General features: G+C 31.6%; 1 protein-coding gene and 1 long non-coding RNA gene across 2 annotated transcripts; both read right to left on the reverse strand.

Annotated features, from left to right (window-relative positions):
- Window positions 1-5116: 5116 nt before the first annotated feature.
- On the reverse strand, window positions 5117-11379 carry LOC105797028 (polypyrimidine tract-binding protein homolog 3). The gene is made up of 15 exons (XM_012626951.2): window positions 11196-11379; window positions 10642-10708; window positions 9849-9920; window positions 9690-9766; window positions 9533-9614; window positions 8034-8157; window positions 7695-7759; window positions 7539-7588; window positions 7327-7368; window positions 7181-7232; window positions 7034-7058; window positions 6890-6903; window positions 6299-6406; window positions 6071-6214; window positions 5117-5949 (listed from the first exon to the last, which is right to left on the reverse strand). Exons 2-15 carry the CDS (start codon window positions 10696-10698, stop codon window positions 5545-5547), a joined length of 1317 nt encoding a protein of 438 aa, XP_012482405.1. The 5' UTR covers window positions 10699-10708; window positions 11196-11379; the 3' UTR covers window positions 5117-5544.
- Window positions 11380-19364: 7985 nt separating this feature from the next.
- LOC105796104 (uncharacterized) lies at window positions 19365-20983 on the reverse strand. Its single transcript, XR_001134321.2, has 3 exons — window positions 20876-20983; window positions 20363-20438; window positions 19365-19585 (listed from the first exon to the last, which is right to left on the reverse strand). It is a non-coding gene; the product is annotated as an uncharacterized LOC105796104 (long non-coding RNA).
- Between the last annotated feature and the right edge of the window lie 1247 nt (window positions 20984-22230).

The raw sequence follows: 22230 nt of genomic DNA on the forward strand, positions 1-22230 counted from the left end.
AATATTTCAAACCTTAAAATTATTTTGAGAATGGTTGAAAAATTTTCAACCATGTTTTCTCCAAATTATTTAAAAAATATAATTAAATGTTGTTATATTAAAAGCTTGAGACATTAAAAGTAATATAATAAAATATGTTAAAGATGTCTCTACTTTTAACAAAATTTAAAATTTGGTGCAAGATACCGAGTCCATATACTTATTTTAATTTAGCAATCTTGGTCCAATTTTGTTGTTAGTCTTGACGTGCAAATTATAAAAGAAAAGGAATTTTATTATTTATTATTTTTAATATTTAATGTTTATAACTTTTGTCAATTTCGCTCTTTATCTTTAAAAGTACATAAAATTTTCTATATTTCTTTTCATATTTTCAATAAAATGTCATAAAATTTTAAAATTTTTCCAAGAATTATAGAAGATTTTTTTAAAATTATTTTAAAATTTTCAAAATTCAAAAATAAAATTGTTATTTACTCTTTGAATGATAATATAAGGTCTCTCCAAAATTTGTGCTATTCATTGGTTCCAAGGGCAAAAGCTAGAAAAATCTTTTAAGGGCCAAAAAGAATAAAAATTTTGAGGGTCAAAGTATAATTTTACTATTATATTAATTTATGATTTTTTTTAAATTGAAAGGGCTATGTAGAGAATTTTCCTTTTTGAGGGACCAAAGCCACTAATTGCGCAGATTTAAATAAGTATTTTTTAAAGTTTAATTAAAAATTTAAGCGTTTTTTAAAAAAATGGGTTTTTATTTTATTTTTAGATTACAGTTATTGGATTTCTCAAGTAAAAGGAGAATTATAATCAAAACTTTTATAATGGAAGTAATAGAAGTCAAGATTTAAATTATAATTACATATCATTGAAATAAAACAAATTCTACACCAATATTTTTTAAAATTTCTACGGAAGAAAAACACAGAATTTATTATTACAATAGCAACAATATATACCATTTTATATTTTTAATAAAGAAATTTCTGAGTAATCAAACAATAATTTTTTATAATAATAAATGATGCTTGACTTTTATAATTTTGGTCAACGCAATGGAAGTGTAGTTAAAGACAAAACTTGAACTCAGCTCCTGGAGTTGATTTTTGTAGTATCAACAACCAACCTACTGTTTTGTATTTCAGTTGTTTAATTTTAATTATAAAATATCAATTAAATATTTTTTTAAATTTTTAATAATAAAATAGATTTTTTGAATGGACATTAGTATGATTTTTTTTTATTTTTTAAACAATTTTATTATAAATTTTAATCATATTTATTTTTTGACATAATGCGTAAAACTATTCATAGCCTCTCCCGAATTCATAAATAGAAGGATAATGAGTTTCAGCATACTTGAATCCACTTCCTTTTACATTGACAACAATACTCATACCAGTTGAGCTAAGATTATGTATTTCATTTTGAAAGAAGATAATATAAATTTAAGGTTGTTAGTAGGCTGAAATAGACTGAGACACTAAAATTTTAACCAATTATCAGAAGGATAGCTTCTTCGATAGTCTTTTTCTCCTTTTACATTGATCTTCTTCACTAAGCTCCCAGGGTCTTCAACAGGATCAGACTCTCTGCCCCCCAATGTGGCAGCTACCTCTCCAGACACCGTGTCGGCGTTGATGTTTAAGGCTATCCCGACTCAACAGTTGCCACAGAAGCAATCACTGGGATGTGCCCGCTGTTGAGCACGGGTTCGAGGATTGCAACCTCTGGGACGAAACCCGGTTGAGCTGCATTGGGACGAGGCCAGGCCGTCACCATCGATCCCCGAGAGTCCCACGGCAGCACCACCCGGATAGGATATGTGAACGAGGTCTTTGTTGACCTTACCTACAAGGACTGTGGAGACAACGTACATTGTAGCAGCATCGGTGACATATTTGACGGTAAATCAACTCTGGGGATGAAAGAAAGTGATTCTGAAGAGAGTTTTAGAAAATGGCCGAGTTTTGAAGCCCCTTGCAGTTGCACTCCAAGACAATACGTTTTTTACTACGTTGGAGTAGAAGTTGTTCATGTTTTTATGGGTGTTTTCCGTTTGGCGAATGACGAGGAATGTTCCAACTGATTAAGATTGAGAGATTAGAGTGAGATTATTCTTGTTGCCATTGGTTAATGCTGCATTTTGCATAGCTACATGAGAGGAGGGTTTTTATCAGATAAAGAAAAAAATGGCATAAGCATCATTTTCTGGTAGAGAGGACACACAGAGTTGAGAACATAGAATTTTCTTGACCCCACGAATCGGCTGAGACTCTTTATCCGATAACATTCTAGAGTTGGGTTCAGTCAGATTAGTTACAATTTCATTTAAGATAGGAAAATTGAGTTTTGAAGTGATGAGAAAATAAGTGATGAAATATATATTTGGATTCAAATATAATTACAATTATGGTGTGAGAATGGATAATAATTATTTAAGTTTTGATACATGTATGGATGGTGTGAAATTTATTAAATTTCATTCACTAAAACTCTCAATTTTCAAGCTTAGTAAATTAGCAGACTTGCGATGATTTTCTGGATGGAATCTTGACATTTTTAGGTTGAGATGTCTTCATGGTGTTCGAAGATATATCTCTTAACTTCGAAACGCACTTTGAATCAATCGATTTTGAGTTCGGGAGCTCAAGTTATGATCGTTTTAGTGAAGATTACGTGAGCAAAATTTCTGAATGGGATTATGACAAGACTTACGAGTTTCGAGCTTTTAATTTGATTTTAAATCATATTGGATTCAGGTTTTAGGCTTAATTTTTATTATATATGAGCCCAATATTGTATTTATCAGCTCTTATTATTCTATTATTTTATTATTCCAAATTTTTTTATAATTATTAAGTATTTTAGGTTATTTATTAGTTTTATGTCAATAAAAAGTTCTATTTAAAATTACTTCTAAAAATCAAAAGAAAAAATCTTACACAAATAAACAAACTCCAGAGTTAAAAATTTTATTAATGAAAACAAATTATCTCCCTAAAGGAAGGGAATGTGATCCGAAAGGAAGAAGCCAAACAAATTTAGCAAATAACAAAGAAAATAAGAAAAATTAAAAAAAATAAAGGATAAATATTCAAAATAATAACTAAATAGTGAAAAGATAAATTAAAGCAAAGTGGAAGATGGAATGATAAACCAATTGATAGAAGGATAAATGTCCAATTGAACCGTTTAAGATATAAATCCCAACAAGCTTAATTAATGGCTCTAATCAACCCTCTAAGAAATAATCCTTTACAAATTGAAGGGCGAAGAATGAATTCTCACAACTCTTTAAAGAAAATCGAGAAAAAAATTACTTCTAAAAATCACAAAAAAAAATTGCACAAAGAAACAAACTTGCAGAGATGAAAACTTTATTAATGAAAACCAATTGTTTTCTTAATAAACAATGAAAAAGCATTTATATAGACTAGCTAAATAAATCTAAATCTAAATACTAAAACTCTAATTAACCTAAACAACAAGAAGCAGTTTTAAACAACAAATTTTGTTGACATAAAACTCCTAAATAACTTAAAATACTTAATAGTTATAAAAATTCAAGTTATAAAATAATAAGAGCTTATAAATACAATATTCGGCTCATATATAATAAAAATTAAGCTTAAACCCGAACCCAATCTAATTTAAAGTTAAATTAAAAGCTCGAAACTTGTAATTCTCGTCATAACCTCGTTCAAAAATTCTGCTCACGCAGTCTTCACTCAAACGGTCATAACTTGAGCTCCCGAACTCAAAATCGAGTGATTCAAAGTGCGTTTCGAAACTAAGAGATAGATTTTCGAACGCCATGAAGACATCTCAACCCAAAAATGCCAAGATCTCATCCAGAAAGTCGTCGCAAGTCTACTAATTTCCTAAATTTGAAAATTGACAGCTTCGGTGAATGAAATTTAATAAATTTCACCCCGTCCATGCATATATCAAGTTCTTACATTAATTTGTTTATGTAAAATAAATAATAAAATGTTATATTTCATATTGAATAATAAAAATATAATAAATTTATATTTATGTTATTGTTAAATAATAATTGAATTAATGATATTAAATATATTTGCATCTATTTTTATTAATCATATAACTACTTATTTATGATTATTTTATACCAATTTTAATATATATTTATCAAATTATTATAAAAACAAATGTGTATTTTATATAACAGTCATAAATAAATTATATTTTCTTGTATATTTACTTCTTATTGAAGGGGAAAAAAAACTCATTCCAGGCCTAGGTATGAAAGCTACCATATGTTTTTTAAATTGAAAAAAAAGAGAGTAAAATATGAAAAGTTAAAATAGAAAAGTTGACTGACTAATGGTCTTTTTATCTACCGGAGGATGATCCATCAGTGGGAAAAAAAGGCCTCCAATACGTTTAAAGCATCCAATTGAACCGCAACACATGTTATCCAAACACCTATTTACGTAGCAATTTTGTTCTAGTGTATAGACTCCGATGCTCCCTCATGATTCATACCAACGAGATCACAGGGCGCCAACGATGCCACATCAGCATAAAGCAGATAGGTCTTACCGGAGACGAAGATCAAGAACAAAAGCCCATCAAAACGAGAACGGAGACACAGGCTCGTAGCCGACGTGAAAATGACCCACAGATCAAACAAAATCCAAGCCTACCACAGCTTGATGACCGAAGGTCAAGAGGGTAAAGATGGTAGCTAGATCCTAAGATTATTTCGCTAAAACCCAAAAGAAAGGGGAGAGGACAGAGAGAGAAAAGGAGATAAGCAAGGGGAGAGATGAGCAACACTAATCCGGAAGCCGGATGGCTGACCGCTAATACCCAGCGGCTGGTTTAAAGAGAGATAAGAGGAAAACCCTAGATGAAAAAGATTATTTCAACTGGCTTAGTTGGAAAGTCATTTACCAAAAGATTTTTCATTGAGGAAGCTACCTGAAATGCATAATTGTCTTGCACAGGTATCATGAAATACATAGCTAGGAACCATCACCGTGAGCAAGCAAGCTTAGGAATCTGCAAGCATCGCCAAGCATATCATGATATGCATAACTGTCCATGGAGAGAGGGAGATGGGAGGGAGGGATTCAGAGAAGGGGCAGAAACAAACTCGAAGAATAAATTATCTTAATGACTGTGCGAAAACGCGTCCTGCTATGGCATACGGATACAAACAGGAATGGACCAGTTGGCCTGGCTTACAAGAAATATACAACACAATGATACAAAGATCATGCAATTTCAGCTAATGTTTCTCTCCCTATTTCCTCAAAACTGACCATTATCCGCATAATAAAAAATCTACCCAGAAATTTTCAGACCCTAGAGAGATTAAGTGGCATACCTTACATGAACTAGTCATATGAAGACCGGAAAATAAAACAAAGTATCCAGCACCATAAAAGTAATTAGACTTAACGTTAAACGAAACAAGAAATAAAAAGATGAACCTACAACCCGATATAAAATATCCTGGGTGATAATGAATTCTTAATGCCAGTATCATCGCAGTTCCTTACCGACAAACTATTACTGTGAGTTCTCTCTTATTGTCTGCAACTGAGAGAATGAAATTCGAATTATTGACCCACCAAGTGAGGTTGCGTGCTTGGAAACAAGGGCTTCCGTAGCTTGCTCCTCGGTTTCAAACATAACAAGGGCTTGCTTCTTTCCATTCATTTCAAAGAGCTTGGTATTAACGATGGTGCCATGTTCCGCCAAGTGGTTCACAATTTCCTCTTCAGTGACATCCTGAGGTAAAGTAGAAAGATGAACCATCTTTGTAGGGGAGCAGCAGTAACGGTAGTTCTTCGCAGCATTGCGATTAAAGCGGTTGAGATTTGAGTTCACATATTCATGGGTATCAGTTCCCTGTGTTATATTTGGATGTTTTGAAAAATTGACCTCCAGTCGCTTCCCAAATAGCATGGCCCCCTGATTTTTCAAGTGTGTTAGTACCCAGTAAGTGTTCAACCTAAAACCAACCGCTTAATAGTATTTCTTTAAGAGAACAAAACATCCAAGAACAACATTTCAAGAGATTCAAAAGCCAAACCTTGAGAAAATGTACTGCCAGTTCAGCCTGGAAGCCATCACCCATTTGAACAAGAGCATGATCTGGTTTATTACGTAGAAGTTTAATTCTCACAATGTTTCCATAGAGTGAGAACAAGTTGAATAGCTTATCCTCATCTATTCTCTGAAAAAAGATATTAATTGTCAAGCTTGATGATAGGAAGAGTCGAGAATTCAACCAAAAAAAAAAAGATAGCAAGTAGCTTACATCAGGATTTAGATTGGAAACGAGCACTGTGCACCTATCATTTGTCCCACTTATTCCTGGAGGCAAACCTCCTCCAAAAGCTGCTGCAATTGCAGCTGCATTAGCCATCTATATTTCATGGAGAAGAGGGAAATGCAATCATTAAATGTGGTAGTATTTAACAGATAAAATAAAGACCTTCAGCAAAATCAATTCACACTTCACAACAAACTTGACCCAGTTAAAGAATCTAGTAACACCCCATACCAAATGGAAACATAGATGTGTGTGATATGAGCCCAAATAATATCCACAATCCAAGTTTGATCAAATGCCTTTCTATTGGCAAGACTAGAATAGAATGCATGCTCTAATAGTTTGCCACAAAACGAAGCTACAAAAAGTATATGGGTGCTGAGTAGCATTTGCTATGCAGGGAAAAAAGAAGTCTGTTTAATCACTCCTACAGAAACAAAGAACTTGAGAAACAAAGAGGTTAGCTTGCAGACACTCTTGACTGTTGTGGCTGAATAACATAAAGGATGATAATACCCCCAAGATCAGAAAGAACTGTCTCATTTATATTCAGACCATGAACTGAGCAATACCCACCTGTGGGAATCCAACTGAAACAGAAGAAAACCAACATTTATTAGTTAACAAGGAAAAATCAAATAATGAGCAACAATAAAGAAATTATGTACATGTACCAAATTAAGCACCTGCCCTAGCTACAAGAGCCTCGGGCATACATACCTCCTGCATCACCATACCCAGGATGCTGCATTTAAAAATATATGCAAATTAAAATCAAGAAGGAAATAGCTGCAAAAACAGTTGTGGAGATGCACATATATTTCTAGAAATCTCATGTTAGAAGGAAATTGCAAAAATTGATTATACCTGTGATGATCTGCCCTTCTGTTCTGTTGGGAGATTTGGGTTTGTGAAATCCCTTGGCAAGAGAGAGAGAGAGGATACAATGTAAGTAGCACCAAAACGAAAATGTCGACAAGATATAAAAGAGAAGCAAGTGGTTACTAACATACCTTGATCGCTCATTATTATAATGGACTTGTAATTCATCAAGGCTGAAATAAGAAAATCAATAGCAACTTAATAATAACAATGGCTTTTTAAGAAGTATAATCTATCAGACAGGAGAAAAATAAAGCATAATCAAACAAAACAAATGAACTTCCACGCCCACATGCCGTAGACACAAATAATGGTATGACTGGAACTGGATGAATAAACCTACTTTGAAAACTGTATATCAAGCTGGCAGCAGCCATCATAAATATTACGGCCCTGCAAAACATCAAGAAATTAAATTTCCCACGAAAGCAAACCACTAATTAAAATTAAAAGAGCTTACATAGAAAAATAAATAACAGATCTATACAAGTAAAAATACCTGAAGAGAAGTTCTAGCTGAGATAGCATTCTGGCGTCCTTGATACTGGATCAGGGCTTGAAAGCCTAAAAGATTTGCAAGAATAGGATGAGGAAGAGAGGAAAGACAAAATAAAAAAGAACACAAAGTTTATTCAAAGTAGTTCTTTCATGACCATGTATCTAAAATGTATGGTAAGCATATTCACAAAAACAACTGCAAACTGTAGACACTTCATAGCTTTGAAATTATTTCCTAGTAAGCTGGTAACAACATAAATATATTGTGCAAGAGTTCAGTAGGCAGCTTAATATATTGTATAAGAGTTCAGGAGAGAGAGAAAGAAAATTTGAAGCTGACCAGCCGACTTCTGAAATGTGACGATCTTCTCCACAAATCCATGAGGTGAGAAAACCTGGTGTAGCACTTCCACAGTAATAGGATAAAGCATATGATGGATTGTGACCAGGAGGATTCGATTCGGCTGTGCATCCAAAGTGTGCCCAATAGCAGAACCGCAAAGAGACAGAAGAGAGAGGAATATAAATGGAGAAGCATAGATAGAGAAGAGATGAGAAGAGAATAATAAAGAAGCACAGATAAAGAGAAGATTAAATGAATAAAGAAACAAACCCTGAATATGCAGTAAAAAGGCCTTTAAAACACTGAAATTGGAAGGACTATAAAAACCTAGGAAACTCAGAGAGGAGGAAAGGAAAGCCAAAATAGATTTGTTCTAGTTACTTCATATGTATGAACTTGAGGTTACTTGTGCAACAAAGACGTTTATTACGTAGATATTATTCACCCTATAGTTGGATAGTATAATGCATAGAGCTAACAGGACAAAGGATTGACCATGATCTTTTTGTAGCTAAAAATTAAAAAAAACAAGATATTACTCAATAATCTACAATTGAGTAATGCCCAAAGTAACTTTAACTAAAATGGTTGAAATGCTAGTTGCACTTTGAAATTAAAGGCCTAAAATCCAAAAAGAAGAAGAAAATCCAAACAAATAAGAAATCTTGTTGAATCGACCACAAAAAGGTGAGATATATAGCACTTAGCAAAGAAAATGTCCGACAGAAATCAAAACACTAACAGATTGCATATTACCAACATGACAGCAGAATTACCAACACATATGGCACAAAATGAACTTTATAAAGGCATCCTAGTGATCAAAAAGCTACTACCCCATACATGCAGGGGTGTAGAGAGGGGGAGGGAACCCCCCCCCCAACCCAAAAAAAAAAAATTTGGCCTCATCCCAGCGTACACGACCACTAACGATACCAGTAGGAATTTAACTAACATAGCTCCTTTTCCCAAGTCACTCGGTTCATAACAAAAAGCTCCACCTTGTATATTATGAAAATAATCAATCTTTCAATAATCTAGAATAAAGTATTTTTTCCACAGCAATCAATTTACTTCCCAGCAGCATATTTCAAGACTGTTTTGAATTTCAGAAGGCCACATTTTATACATACTCAACTTTAGAAAATCAATCTACAATAGATTTTGTTCAAGTTAAAATATTCCCCATAGTCATTTTACTGCACCATAGGTACTCTCTGTATTTTAAATATGGTGCAACAGTTATCCCAATAAGCTTGGTTTATTATGGAAACTTCAAATCAACATTACTGAATGATCCTTGTTATCAAAGATAAAGATATATCAAAGACAATAACTGACAATTAATTAGAAAAGAAAAAACATTACATGTTCTTTGCTACTCCAAAAGCTACAAATACAATTGGTCCCACACAAATGGCTTCATTTGAAACATTTTTCTCCATATGGTAAGTATGTTTCGCATCCACAATATGATAAGATGCTAATCTACTAACCTCATCACCTCGTCCTTGAGCATTCTGATCCATGGTTGTCAGTTCTTGATGTGATGAGAATTGAACATACACATTCCTCCCCCTGGACCATTACAAACTCATGCAAAAGATTTGGAAACAAGGAACCCAAGAAAAAGCAAATAAAATACTTTTATACCTGATAGTTGGTTGAACATTAGTGTAGAACTGCATTGCATTGATGGCTGAAGGAATATCTTGCATTTGGAGAAGAGCCTAAACGATAAATATATTCATCATAGGTACAGGTAAAGTTTCAAGTTCAAACAGCTAAATCTATCACGAGCAAACTAAAAACCTGATTCTTTGCACGGAGCATTACAAGCTTTGTTATCACTCCAAATGGCTGGAAAAGTTGAAGCAAATCATTCTGAAACAAACAAAAGGAGATATGTCAGATGTATATGTAAATCATTGAAGAATATGCAGTGCAATTACACTTAATAAAAACCTATGCATTTTCATTGCAGCCTATTTTACATGGACTCAAGTATAGGCATCCAGTATGGGAATGTCTAAGGGTCTAATTCGTTATTTGCTCAACCTTTTAGGCTAACAAAGTCACTAAAAGGTGACCAAAAGCAAGATACAAGTTTATAGATACATCTTATGAAAACGTAACTGAAAATATAATTTATTATATAAATAATCTTTCTATATTTACCCTTATGTCAATAAGACCAATGATTTCTTTCCATCTTCAAGCCACAAATCTTAGCCCTTTCCAGTCAGTTTATTTCTATTATCCAAGTTTGATTTGCTTGAGGAAAATAAGGCAAATCGATACTGCAACCAGATCGTCCGACACATATCATGAACATATTGTCATGTTTTGTCAAGATGGTAGACTTGGCTGGAAGTGCCGAATCTATGTAACACTTAAAATCGTAATTCTCTACAGAAATTCATAAGTGCACAATAATTTTTAACCTTTTTACATTTAGTTCAAAATAAAGTATTACTCGTTTGCCTTATTGAAAGCATACACTCCAAAAATAATCATGATCAGTCAAAAAGACAACATTGTGATTACTCAGTAGAAGTTAGCAGTAAAGGGAACGAGTAAACTGTAAAAGGAAAAGAGGCTTTACTTCAGAAATTTCATGGCCAACGTTGCGAACATGAATGACTTTAGAAGCTTCCGCCATTTGCAAGGACCTGTAACAAACTCAAAACACTATCAATTATCTTTTATTCATCAACTTTCCTATCAAAAAATTAATAAAACAATGCATTTCTATCCAAAGTACAAGCAAAAGAAAATACACAAATTTCTCACTAAAATTAAGCATCTAACAGTCAAATCATACGTATTAAATGCGAAATAATTAGAAAAAAACCAATAAATCAATGTGTTTTTTGTTTCTAAATACCAGAAAGATTGTGAAAGTAAAAAGCATAAAAAAATAACAGAAACTCTGTTGGATTGCTAAGAAATCAGAAGAAAGGGAAAAGAAAATTTTAAAATAAAAAAAGACGGAGGCTTTTAAGTTTTAAGTTCGAATCTGAAGAGGAGAGAAAGTAAAATGCAAAAATCTAGATTTATTAGTATTGAATGTTCGGTTCTGGAAACAAAAGAGACCGTTATATTTTAGTTAAAAGGAAAAAAGCACAGTGAGATCAGAGAGAAAGAGAGAGAACTTGCCTGAGAAAGAGAGGGAAAGAGAAAGGAAAATTGGAGAGAAAGTGGAGGGAAAGGAAAGGAAAGAATCGAAGAGGAGAAGAGAAGAGAGGGAATCAGAGAGAGGTTGAGAGAGTGTTTGTTCGCATGTTTTTATTTTTGCCCTATCCTCTTTCCTCTTTTCCACTTTCCTCTTTTCGCCCTAATCCCCCCTTCTCTTCCCTCCCCGGCCCACCCCTATTCTAAATTGAAGTTTTAAATCATACCCTAATTTGTAATTTTTCGAACTACATATATAATGATAACTTTAAAATAAAGTGAAATTGAGTGCATTGTTTTTTCATATAAATGCATTTAAATTGATTTTCAAAAAAATTATCCTTGTAAAATATATGTTGTGTGTTTACTTCATGGAATGTGTTATGCCTTTACTTAGCTTAGACACATGGCAATATGAGAAATGACGTTGCAAGCACCCATGGACGATCCTCCACCTTGTATCTTTAGTGGTGACCAATAACCAATCACGCGCATACTTCTTGCCACCTATAAGGAGGTCACCCGTTGTTGGATTCCCCATGGGGACCATTAAGAGACCACCAATGTATAATGACTTCATACAACTTCATTAAAGGGAAATGAGAAGTTATAGTAGGACCATACAGCACAACGATTTACCAAAATTGACACATAACGGACTTGCCACCTAGCTGATCACATGAGTAGCCTACCACTCATATTGTCAATGATACGGCACTACATGACAATGGGACCTCCCTATTATGCCTCAAAACTCGAGATATAAAAGATCTTTCTTCTTCCCTAAGCATCCCACTTGATAAATTAGTGTTCTTCAGCCTTTCTTTCTCCTTTTGCCTTTCTCCTCCTCCTCCTCCCCCTTAAGTTTTCTCTTCTGACTCTCCTCCTATCACACGTGAACCAACTTCATAGTCACCACCCACCTTCTCTTCCTTATCCTTTCCTTGCTGATTCATTGTATCAACAAAATGTAAAATTTCTTGGGGTTTTTTACATTCAAGTATCATATCTTCATAGTTGGATAAAAAATTTATTTTGAGACATTATCATATTTGGATGGAAAAAGATGACATCAAATCATTAATATGACAGGTAAACTACATTTATAATCACCCAACTATGTTTTTTTTTCTTTTTTGGTCACCAACTATGAGAAGTTACAAAATAGTTACACAACTATTCGATTTTGTCTTTTTTGGTCACCCAACTATCTTAGACTTTTAGGTGTTCCCATTTTTATGTTAGCCATCTAGTAACCAAAAAAGACAAAATTGAATAATTGGGTGATCATTTTGTAACTTTTCATAGTTGGTCGACCAAGTTTGGTGGCCATTTTGTATCTTTTCATAGTTGGGTGACAAAAAAAAATATAGTTAGGTGCTACTAATGTAGTTTACCCTAATATGATATTACCAATAGCAAGTGTTTTGTTAATGGAAGGTAAAATTACTTAGCACATTACTGAGTATGTTATAGTGCCTTATTGGATTCGTTTGGCTAGAATGTAAATTTTTGTTGATTAGTTGACAACATATGAGATTACGTAAAAGCATATTTTACTAAATCATTTTTATTTCATTTGCTTCTTTTTTTTACTAAGCAAAGGTTGAAGTCATCAAATTTTATTTTACTAATAAGTTAATGCATTTCTCTCCTAAAATACTTACATATCTCATTTCTAAAAAAGAATTAAAATCAAGGAGGAGAAATAAATAGTTAGAGCTTTTCTTTTAATTGAAGTGCCATGAAAAGAGCAATACATCTTTTACTAAAACATGATATATGTTATGGTTTAAAGGAAAAATTAACCAAAATGATAAAAAATGGTAAACTTGTTATAAAAGTAACATTTTTGGTGGAATGTAATATTGAAAAGTCTTATTAAAGCGTATTTTACTATTAGGAGGTGAATTGGTATTTAAAAAACTTTTCCTAAAGGAGTGAAAGGGATAGAAAAATTAAACACAAACAATTTATACAAATTTGGTTTCAATTACCTACTTCTTCTAGCTTAACCTTAGCCTTAACCTTACTTACCAAGGAAATTTTCCAATTCACTAACGTGAATTGCTAGCTTTCAATGACAATGTACAACATTTACATTCCTCTCTTTTTTCTTAAGTTTAGATAGAAACCTCTCATTCTCTCTTTTACAATGGTTAAAATAGAACCATTCTAGCTTTCAAAGTTAAACTAAAATCTCTTCTTTTACAAAATGTTTTAAAGTATAAACAAAGAAAATCTTTTTGCAGTATAGCGTTTACAAAATTTAAGCTCTCTAGAATATAGAACAAGACTTGTACAAAGATATACAATAAAGCATTGATGTTTATGTACAACAAAGAAGGTAAAGAATTAAATCACAATTGTATTCTCACTTTATTTATTGCTTGTATATGAGGTTCATACTTCTTGAAGTGTTGTTTAGGTGTATTTATACTAATGAATGAGTTTTTGATTGTTTATGATCGTTGGGAATGGAAATAGCTTTTGAAAGTGTAAAAGCAAATGTTTTGAAAGTGTAGAAAAAACTAGTTGTTAGACACAGAGGACCAATGGGGTTTGATCATGGGGTCACTATAATCACTAATGAATTCATCAATCCTCTAGCTATGAGAGCCTTGCTTAAGGGTTTGATGGGGGCTTTACATCGTCCCCCTTTTCAACAGCTTTAGAAGCTTCTCATGATTCAATCTAGGGGTGGTCGTGGGACAATCATTTTATTGTGAACATGTTCTCTAAACCTCTCCCATGCCTCACCAAAGGAAATCATAAAGTCAAAGTCTACTTCAATTCCCTTACAAGCACCAATCTCTATGCCAACAAGATCAAGTGGACCCTATACAACTTAAATTGTCAAAATGGCACCCTTCTGAATGTAAGGCACCACATAATTCACCTCCAAAGTAGTAGCAATGATATTCATGTTTAATTTATGCTTATTTGCTAATTGTTTCTCTAGGTCCTCTATCTGTAACGTCCTTAAAATTTCCTTGGTCGTAACAATGTTATTTTGAGCAATTATGAGACAAATTTTTCAGAATAAATAAAATGTGATTTATTAGTTTTAGTACAGAACGTAGTAGGAGAATTGTGAAAATTCAAAAGATTGGTATATTGAGAGATATTAATCCGAGGTATAAATTAAATCGTAAGATTTTGCAAAGTGTAAGGGTGAAAGTGAGAAATTTACGGTATAAAAAGGATTAAATTGAATTAGTGGTGAAATGTGTAAGGACATGGAGAGAATTATTACCAAGAGTAAGTGGATAAGTATGATGGAAAGATTTTTTGTTATTAAGTTAAAATATTTTATTTTATATTATTATTATCATCATAACATATAATATTAATTTGTTTAATTTTATTATTATATTAGAGATATTCTAGAAGAAGTATGGAGAAAGTTCTCCATCTTCTTCTTCCTTTCACATCACCACCATAGAAAGAAAGAAAAGTTTTCTTTCTTTTACAATTTCATCCTCCATCATCATTAAAGGCCCTTCCAAGCTAAAAATCACCAAATTTTCATGGAGAAATTTAGTTAAACTAAATTACCCACAAGCTAGAAAGCATAGATTTCAAGTCAGAAGTGAAGTGTTTATGCTTGAGGAGAGAGAAAATATAGATAATGTGAGAAAGTAAAGATCTAAGATAAGATTTTCATGATTTAGTAATAGTATCATGTTTATTTCAATTATTTGAGCATGAAAATGTTATGAATCAAGTATAATGATTTCTCATATTTTATGAAATTGATATGGAATGAAGAGAAACACAATGAACAAGATGGAAGGAGTGGCGACAAGGAGAAACAAGTAGACAAAACTTAAAAGAAAGTATAGTCTAGATTAAATTTGTAAGTACTTTACAGCTTCTTTCTTATCTGAAATTTTTATGAGTAATGTATTATTAAAATGCTAATGTTAAGGTTTTAATATATATATATATAACATAATAATAAGTGTTAAATTCAAGAAAGCGATAAATAGATGCAATTATTGTTGGTGTGATTATATGTGTAGAGTAAAGAACTAAATTGTAAAATGTTGAAAATTGTTGTATGAATATGAAATTGTGAAAATCTGATTGTAATTGATATGTAAATTGAGTTTATACTAATGTCAAAGCTTATGTAGACAAGTCTTGAACTTGTGTGATATAGATGGCATGCCATTAGGAATTCCCTTAGTGTGCTTGCAAATTTAGCACTTCGCTGCTCTCGCTTTAACACTTCTAGTGTCATGAAAATCTAGAACTTACATGTTTATGTACTTCATGATTACATTTCATATATCCTTCTTGTTCATTCGAGTTTACAATGGGCAAAGTGGGTAGTACATGAATTATAACAACCCGATTTTAGCTAGTGTTAGAAGGTGCGATTTCGAAATCCAATACCATAAATCGAGTCTGTGAGATTAAAATAGAAGAATTTTTGAAGTTAGTATGAAAATATATTAGTAAACAGTCAAGTAACTTAATTAAGAAAATCGTTAATTAAAGTACATGGACTAAATTGTAAAAAGTTCAATCACTGTTGAATTTTTTAGTTTAGAAAATACTTGGGGACTTGAATAGAAACTAGCCAAGGGACTTAATGGTTATTTAACCATTAAGTTAATTTGGATAGTGCAAAGTGATGGTCATTCATTCGATTTTAGTTAAGAAAAATTAATCATTAGATTAAACATGGTTAATGGTTAAAAGTAAAGTTAATTAAGCTTAATTACATTCCTTAATCTAATTATATAATATATGTGAGTAGAGAAAGATGAAAACTATCCATCTTTTCATTTATTTGCACCATCCAAGCTAATGAAGGAAGACATAAACTTTGTTTCCATCTTTCAATTTTGATTTTAAAATATACAAGGTATCCATGCTTTTCTTTGTACATTTTATGAATTCATGGTCTTTTAATCTTGATTTAAAAGACACAAGTCTTAGATTTTCAAATTATTAATTATATATCAAGTTACTATTAATGTATAACTGATGAAATTAATCTTGAATGTGATGAGATTGTTGGTTAGTAAGCTTGAGTTATGTTAGGACTAAGTTAGAATGTAGTGAAAAGTGATAGATTTGATTAGAAACTCAACCAAGCCCTATAATTAATTTTATAACATTAAAGACTAAATTGAATAAAATAAAATTTATTAGAAATTTATGCTATGGATTAAGAGTATGAGATCCCTAGTGAATAGATATAAGATTAGATTTTGATTCGATGCTAAATATCGAAAAATATGAGTAATTCGGATATAAGGAATAAAATGAATAAAATGCAAATTATGTTGAATTGTTGTGTTTTCATCCATTTGTATGAAACTAATGTCATTTTTATAATCAAATTATAGTACATAACTAAAAGCGGTGCCACCGTCTCGAGAAAAAGAAAGGCGAGGGCCATAAATGAGTAGCTATTTTGGTTTGTACTTTCATGACTTGTTTTAGTTCATAGTTTAACAAAGTACTAAATTGAGTAAGATGAGATTGGTGTTTTGTCTAATGAAAGGTAAGTTTACCTAAGACTTGATATTTAATTGAAATTGTTAATTGATGAAATATGTGATGATAGTATAAATGATGATATGAATATGATGATTTTGTATGAATATGTTAAATTGAAGTTGTGAACTCATATGTATATAACATGTAGAAGATAAGTAAAAGCATCAAACTTGATATGTATGTGATATGTGAGGTTGCCATATAGATTGTATATGAAATTGAAGCATAATGATGATATATAATGGTATGAAATGATTTGAGCATGAAATGAGTTGGTTATGTATTGAACGTTGATATATGAAACATATAAATATGTTTGAAACACTGATTACCCTATTAACGATCTCAAGAAGAGTCGGGCATAGTTGACATGTCATAAGATTAGTGTGCGAGTTTCTATACTTCAATTTATATCGATGAGTTGCGGAGCAAATATTTTACTTCGGACATTTCGATGAGGTGTGGAGCACACATTACTTCGGTTTATACCGATGAGATGTGGAGAGAAAATTATACTTCAGACGTACCGAAGAGGTACTAGGTTCCAAATATATTAGTGTGATGGTTGGATGATCCATGTATCTGTTCTGGGTCTATGTCTGGTTAATGGGGATCATAAATCATATACCTTGTTAAGTGACATTTGATATGAAATGCTAATAGGGAATGGTGAATTTTGTGTACTAATGTTTAAATAACAAAAGATGGCATGTGAAAGATAATGGGAACCGATTAAAATGAGCCCTAAAGGTTGATACAGATATAGAACGAATCAATTGATTTGAGAATGAAACGAGAAAGTAAAATGATCCTTGTGATATACTTATTGTTATTGAAATTGAACTATATGGTATATGAATTGAATGTTGGCATATGGCATCATAAATAGCACAAAGTGTGATATTAGGTTCATGAGAAAAGAAATGCAAATATGTCTTGGGAAGTATTTGGCATTTTGCTATATTTGATTAATGCTTTAATTCATTTTAGCACCACTGAGCTCTATTGCTCAACGTACAATTTTGTTTATTTTCATGCGTAGGTATTGTTAGGTTTCAAAAAGTGTAACAACATCCAAGACTCAATTCTCGACTCAGCAAATTTGGTATAGATTTTGTTATGTTTATATCAAATAGCATGTACCTAAGGTTTTGAGTTGGCTTTAGGTCCATTTTAAATTATTTGATTCAAATGGTAGGAAGTGTTAGCATTGAATATGTCCATATATGCTTGATATGTCAAGGAAGGTAATTTGGCATTTGTGTTAATGCCTACAAGGTAGAAAGTTGAATCTTTGGGTCATTTAGACCATTTGAAATAGGTGCTTGGAAACTGGTATAGAAAAAGACAGATATTAAATAATCTGATCCCATAATCGCGACTCTCCCTTACCGAGGTCGCGACATCAAACCCTTGTCCTCCTTAATGCCGCGACATTCCCCTATTGAAGTCAAAATGTTAACATCATGTCTTCATAGTCATAACTCACATTTGTTGAAGTTGCAACATCAAGCTTCTGCCCTCAGTGTCATGACATGCATCCTTCAACGTCGCGACTTTAGCCCTATATTTAGAAATTTTTACATTCTAGTCCCTAATTTGTTACTAGTGTTTAATAAAAGCTTTCGTAAGCTCGATTATAACCCGAATTTGAATAAATAATGTTGAATTAAGTTTTGAAACTAAATTTCTTGTATAATTTTTCTTTTAGTTATCGTAAGAAAATTGTAGTAGCTTCAGCAATGAATGTGACATCTCACACCTTGAATCCGACGATCAGGTTGGATAAGGTATGTTACATGAATGATAAGTAAGTGATGAAAGTATGGTAAATGAAAATGTGCTAATTAACCTTGTTGCTATTATGTACTTTATCTTTATCTTTGGTATAATTATTGTAATCATATTAATTATATTTATTTATTCATTAAATTATCTAATTGAACTCAAAGGTAAGTTTTGAATTCTTAAATACTTACTAAGCTTTCACAAGTTTAACGTGTTGTTTTAAACGTGTAGCGTAGGTAAGGATCAATTGAAAACTCCCTTTGAAATGCCCATCCTCATCCTTATCTCAACACCAAAGAAGAATTTAAAGTGTATGGAACTTATATTTTATTAATAGAGTGACATGTATGTAAGATTAGAACCATTCAAATATTTTGTACCTTGGAATGATCTTTCTCGGGTTGATATATATATGTATATGTGTTATACGAGGTTTGTGAATAATATTTTGACATATTTTGAGTTTTAAAAATATTTAGAAATGTCATTGTAAGACCCCCTAACCCCAAACCGTCGCCGAAACATGGTTACGAGGCATTACCGGACATATCAAACAATTTACAAATAATTCTTAAATAAATAACCAACATATTAAAATAATTCATAAATACATATAAATTTCACTAATTGACTCCATTCATTTTTTTTATAAAAATTTCGACAGCATTTCTGCTTATTTTTACATAAAACCCCCTGCAAAATTTCAAAACATAAGCAACCCAATTCCAGTATTTCAACCAAGGCATTTATATACTTAAATCTTACTTGACATATTGACATAACAATTGAATTAATAAAAATCCTATTATCATTTCTAATTAACACATAAAACTAATCAAGCCATTTCAATTTGATACCAATGCCATAAAGGACTTCTACCATTTTACTAATATAATCATCAAAACACATAATATCTTACTTTACAACAAAACTATATAACATACCAAAATAACCATCATAATTCTTATGTACATGCCACTTTCATTTAAGGAAGAAAACATCACCAAAATCTCTATGCAGGAGTCGGGATTGTCCTGGATGCTGAACCGAGACTCTAACCCCTTTTCAACCTGCGCACGGAAACAACCGAACGCTGACTATTGTATACTCAGTGGTATTACCATAATTCAAATTATAATAGAAATAAAGAATTATAATTACCAAGCATGTAACTCTCCAATTTCTTAAATATCAATTTATTCATAAATTTTCATTATTTGACAATAACAATACAATATTAAGCTATTCTTCAATCTCAATCACCTATCATAATTTTAAATTTTCTCATATTCAATACGGCTATCAATCAAATTCATTTGATTTTCTCATTTCATTTATTCACCCTATTAACAATTTGGACTTTGACGGATACACGGATTCCAACCCAAGCACACCAGTACGACACATTGTGCCTAAAACGGTACATAGTACTGATCGAGATATCGACACATAAGTGCTCAGAACGACACACGAGGTGCCTGATACGACACATAAAGTGCCTGAGATACGACACATAAAGTGCTTGATCGGCAAAGCCGATAAATCCCGTACTCTTCTAAATCCTATGGCATGCCAATTATATCCGACTCAGCCCGACTAGTTAATAGGGTATATAAATTTCACAATCTAATTTTCACTTTTATTTCAAGAATTCATTTTCAATATCAATTATACTTTTTCCATTCACTAATTAAAACATAGTTCAATACCAACACATATTTTCCTTATTCAATTTAATTTTTCCAAATTCAATTCAATAAAGTTACTTACCTTATTATATGCTTACCATACACATAATTTAAATTTAACATCAAATAATAAATAATTTGAATTATAGTAATACAAACCAGAATTCTCTTCGGATTTAATCCTCAACGATCTTTTCTTTTCCTTTTTGGGCCGATGCTTTAGGCTCGATATTAGCTACGGACAATTAAAATAATTTCACAATCATTAGCACAAAACAATTTAATTGCTAAAATTTTTATCTAACTTTTACTTTAATTCTAATTTAATCCTAACTAACCTATATATTTTTCTTTCTCAATCCATACCTTTTTACTACTTAATTTCCTACCAAACTCACATTTAACTATCTATTTTTATCATATTTTCATAATTTCGAATTTATTTCAATTTAATCCTAAAATTCAAAACTTATAGTTTAGTTCACAATTTAATCCTTTTATCAACTCTAACTAGAAACTCTATCAAATAAACCCTCAATTCCATCATTTATCCAACATAAACCCTACTCAAAAATCTATTAACTTTCAAATTTTCAACTTAAATCCAAGAGTATTTTACTCTAGGATTCCAAAAACATCAAATTTATGAGAAAAGGGCTTGATTTAGCTTACCTATTAAACTTCAAGCTTCAAATCCCTAATTTTCCCTTTTATTTTTCTTTCCCTTTCCTTTCTTTCTTTTTCGCCTGTTCTCTGTTTCTTTTTAGCTATTCTGTTTCTCTATTCTTTTATTTCATTTGTTTTATTTTATGCATTAGTTAATGATAATATATTATTATAATCATATAATAATATTTTATTCACAAATATCTTTTACTTAAATTATAAGAAAATGTTTTATTTTATTACAAGTGTGTTTTATATATTTTACACATGTATTATTTTATCACCACACAATTGTCTTTATCTTATTTGTTTCCTATAATATATTATCTTAATTTTAATTAATATAATTTATAATATTTTAATTTAATAATATTTTATAATATAAATCAAGAAAAAATCTAAGATTTTTCCTTCTATTGCCGCCTAAACTTAAGCCATTGGCTTATTTACCTATTTAGTCCCTCTTATTTTATTTTAATCTATAATTAAACTTTCACTTCTATTGTAATTTAATCATTTTTACTAATTACTCTTAATTAAGCTAAATTCACCTATCTAAAACCTAATTAAACACACAACTAGTCTAGTAAATATTTCTAATAATTATTTTCGAACTCAATTTACTAAGACGGAGGCCCGATAATGTACTTTTCCGATGCCCGTGAATTTTTGGGTCATTACAGTCATGGAATGATTAGAGATAGTTTTGACGTAGTTTTAGGTGTTTCAATAATGTTTTAGGCAATCTGTCCCAAATGTTACGACATTCACTAATTAAGGTTGCAACATTGGGCAATTTTGGTCTCAATGTCATGACACCACAAGTCAATGTCGCAGCATTGGGGTATTCTTCCCCTTAATGTCACAACATTCATTTTCCAATGTTTATGTCACAACATTGATCCTGTTTACCTTAATTTGCTCCGAAAAGGTCCCAAATGACTCCTGAATGCAACCAAAATTTAAAGGAATATTAGAAATGACTTGAATCACTTTAAACAAGCTTGAATATGTTAAAATGAAATGTTTAACATGATTTTCTAAGTTGAGTAGTCTTTGTGCTCAAATGTGATATCCCTTACTCGAGATATATTGGTTCAATTCGAGTAAGGGATATTACACTATCTCTTTATCATTAGTAGCATTTTTTTTTGTTTAACTCTCTTCTTCTCCACAAGTCTATTCTTGCCTCCTCTAAGGGTTCCTCATACTCTATTTTCATGGCAATTACTTCAGCTTCATGATTTTTTTTCATTTTTGCCAACTTGGCCTCGTGTTTTCTTTAATGTTGTAACCTCCATAGCATGCTCATCCACCCTTTTCCTATATTCATTTACTTGCATTTCCAAGACAACCATGTT

The sequence above is a fragment of the Gossypium raimondii genome, chromosome 3 (assembly GCF_025698545.1).
Source record: "Gossypium raimondii isolate GPD5lz chromosome 3, ASM2569854v1, whole genome shotgun sequence".
NCBI classification, from domain to species: Eukaryota; Viridiplantae; Streptophyta; class Magnoliopsida; order Malvales; family Malvaceae; genus Gossypium; species Gossypium raimondii.

Bases quoted from the DNA above. Each gene is read 5' to 3' on its own strand.
- LOC105797028 (XM_012626951.2), bottom strand. From the start codon at position 10,698: ATGGCGGAAGCTTCTAAAGTCATTCATGTTCGCAACGTTGGCCATGAA. The intron at 8,158-9,532 runs GTTAGTAGATTA...TTGGATGCACAG, and splicing joins CTCAAGGACGAGGTGATGAG to CCGAATCGAATCCTCCTGGT. The intron at 7,589-7,694 runs GTATTTTTACTT...GATGTTTTGCAG, and splicing joins CAGCTAGAACTTCTCTTCAG to GGCCGTAATATTTATGATGG.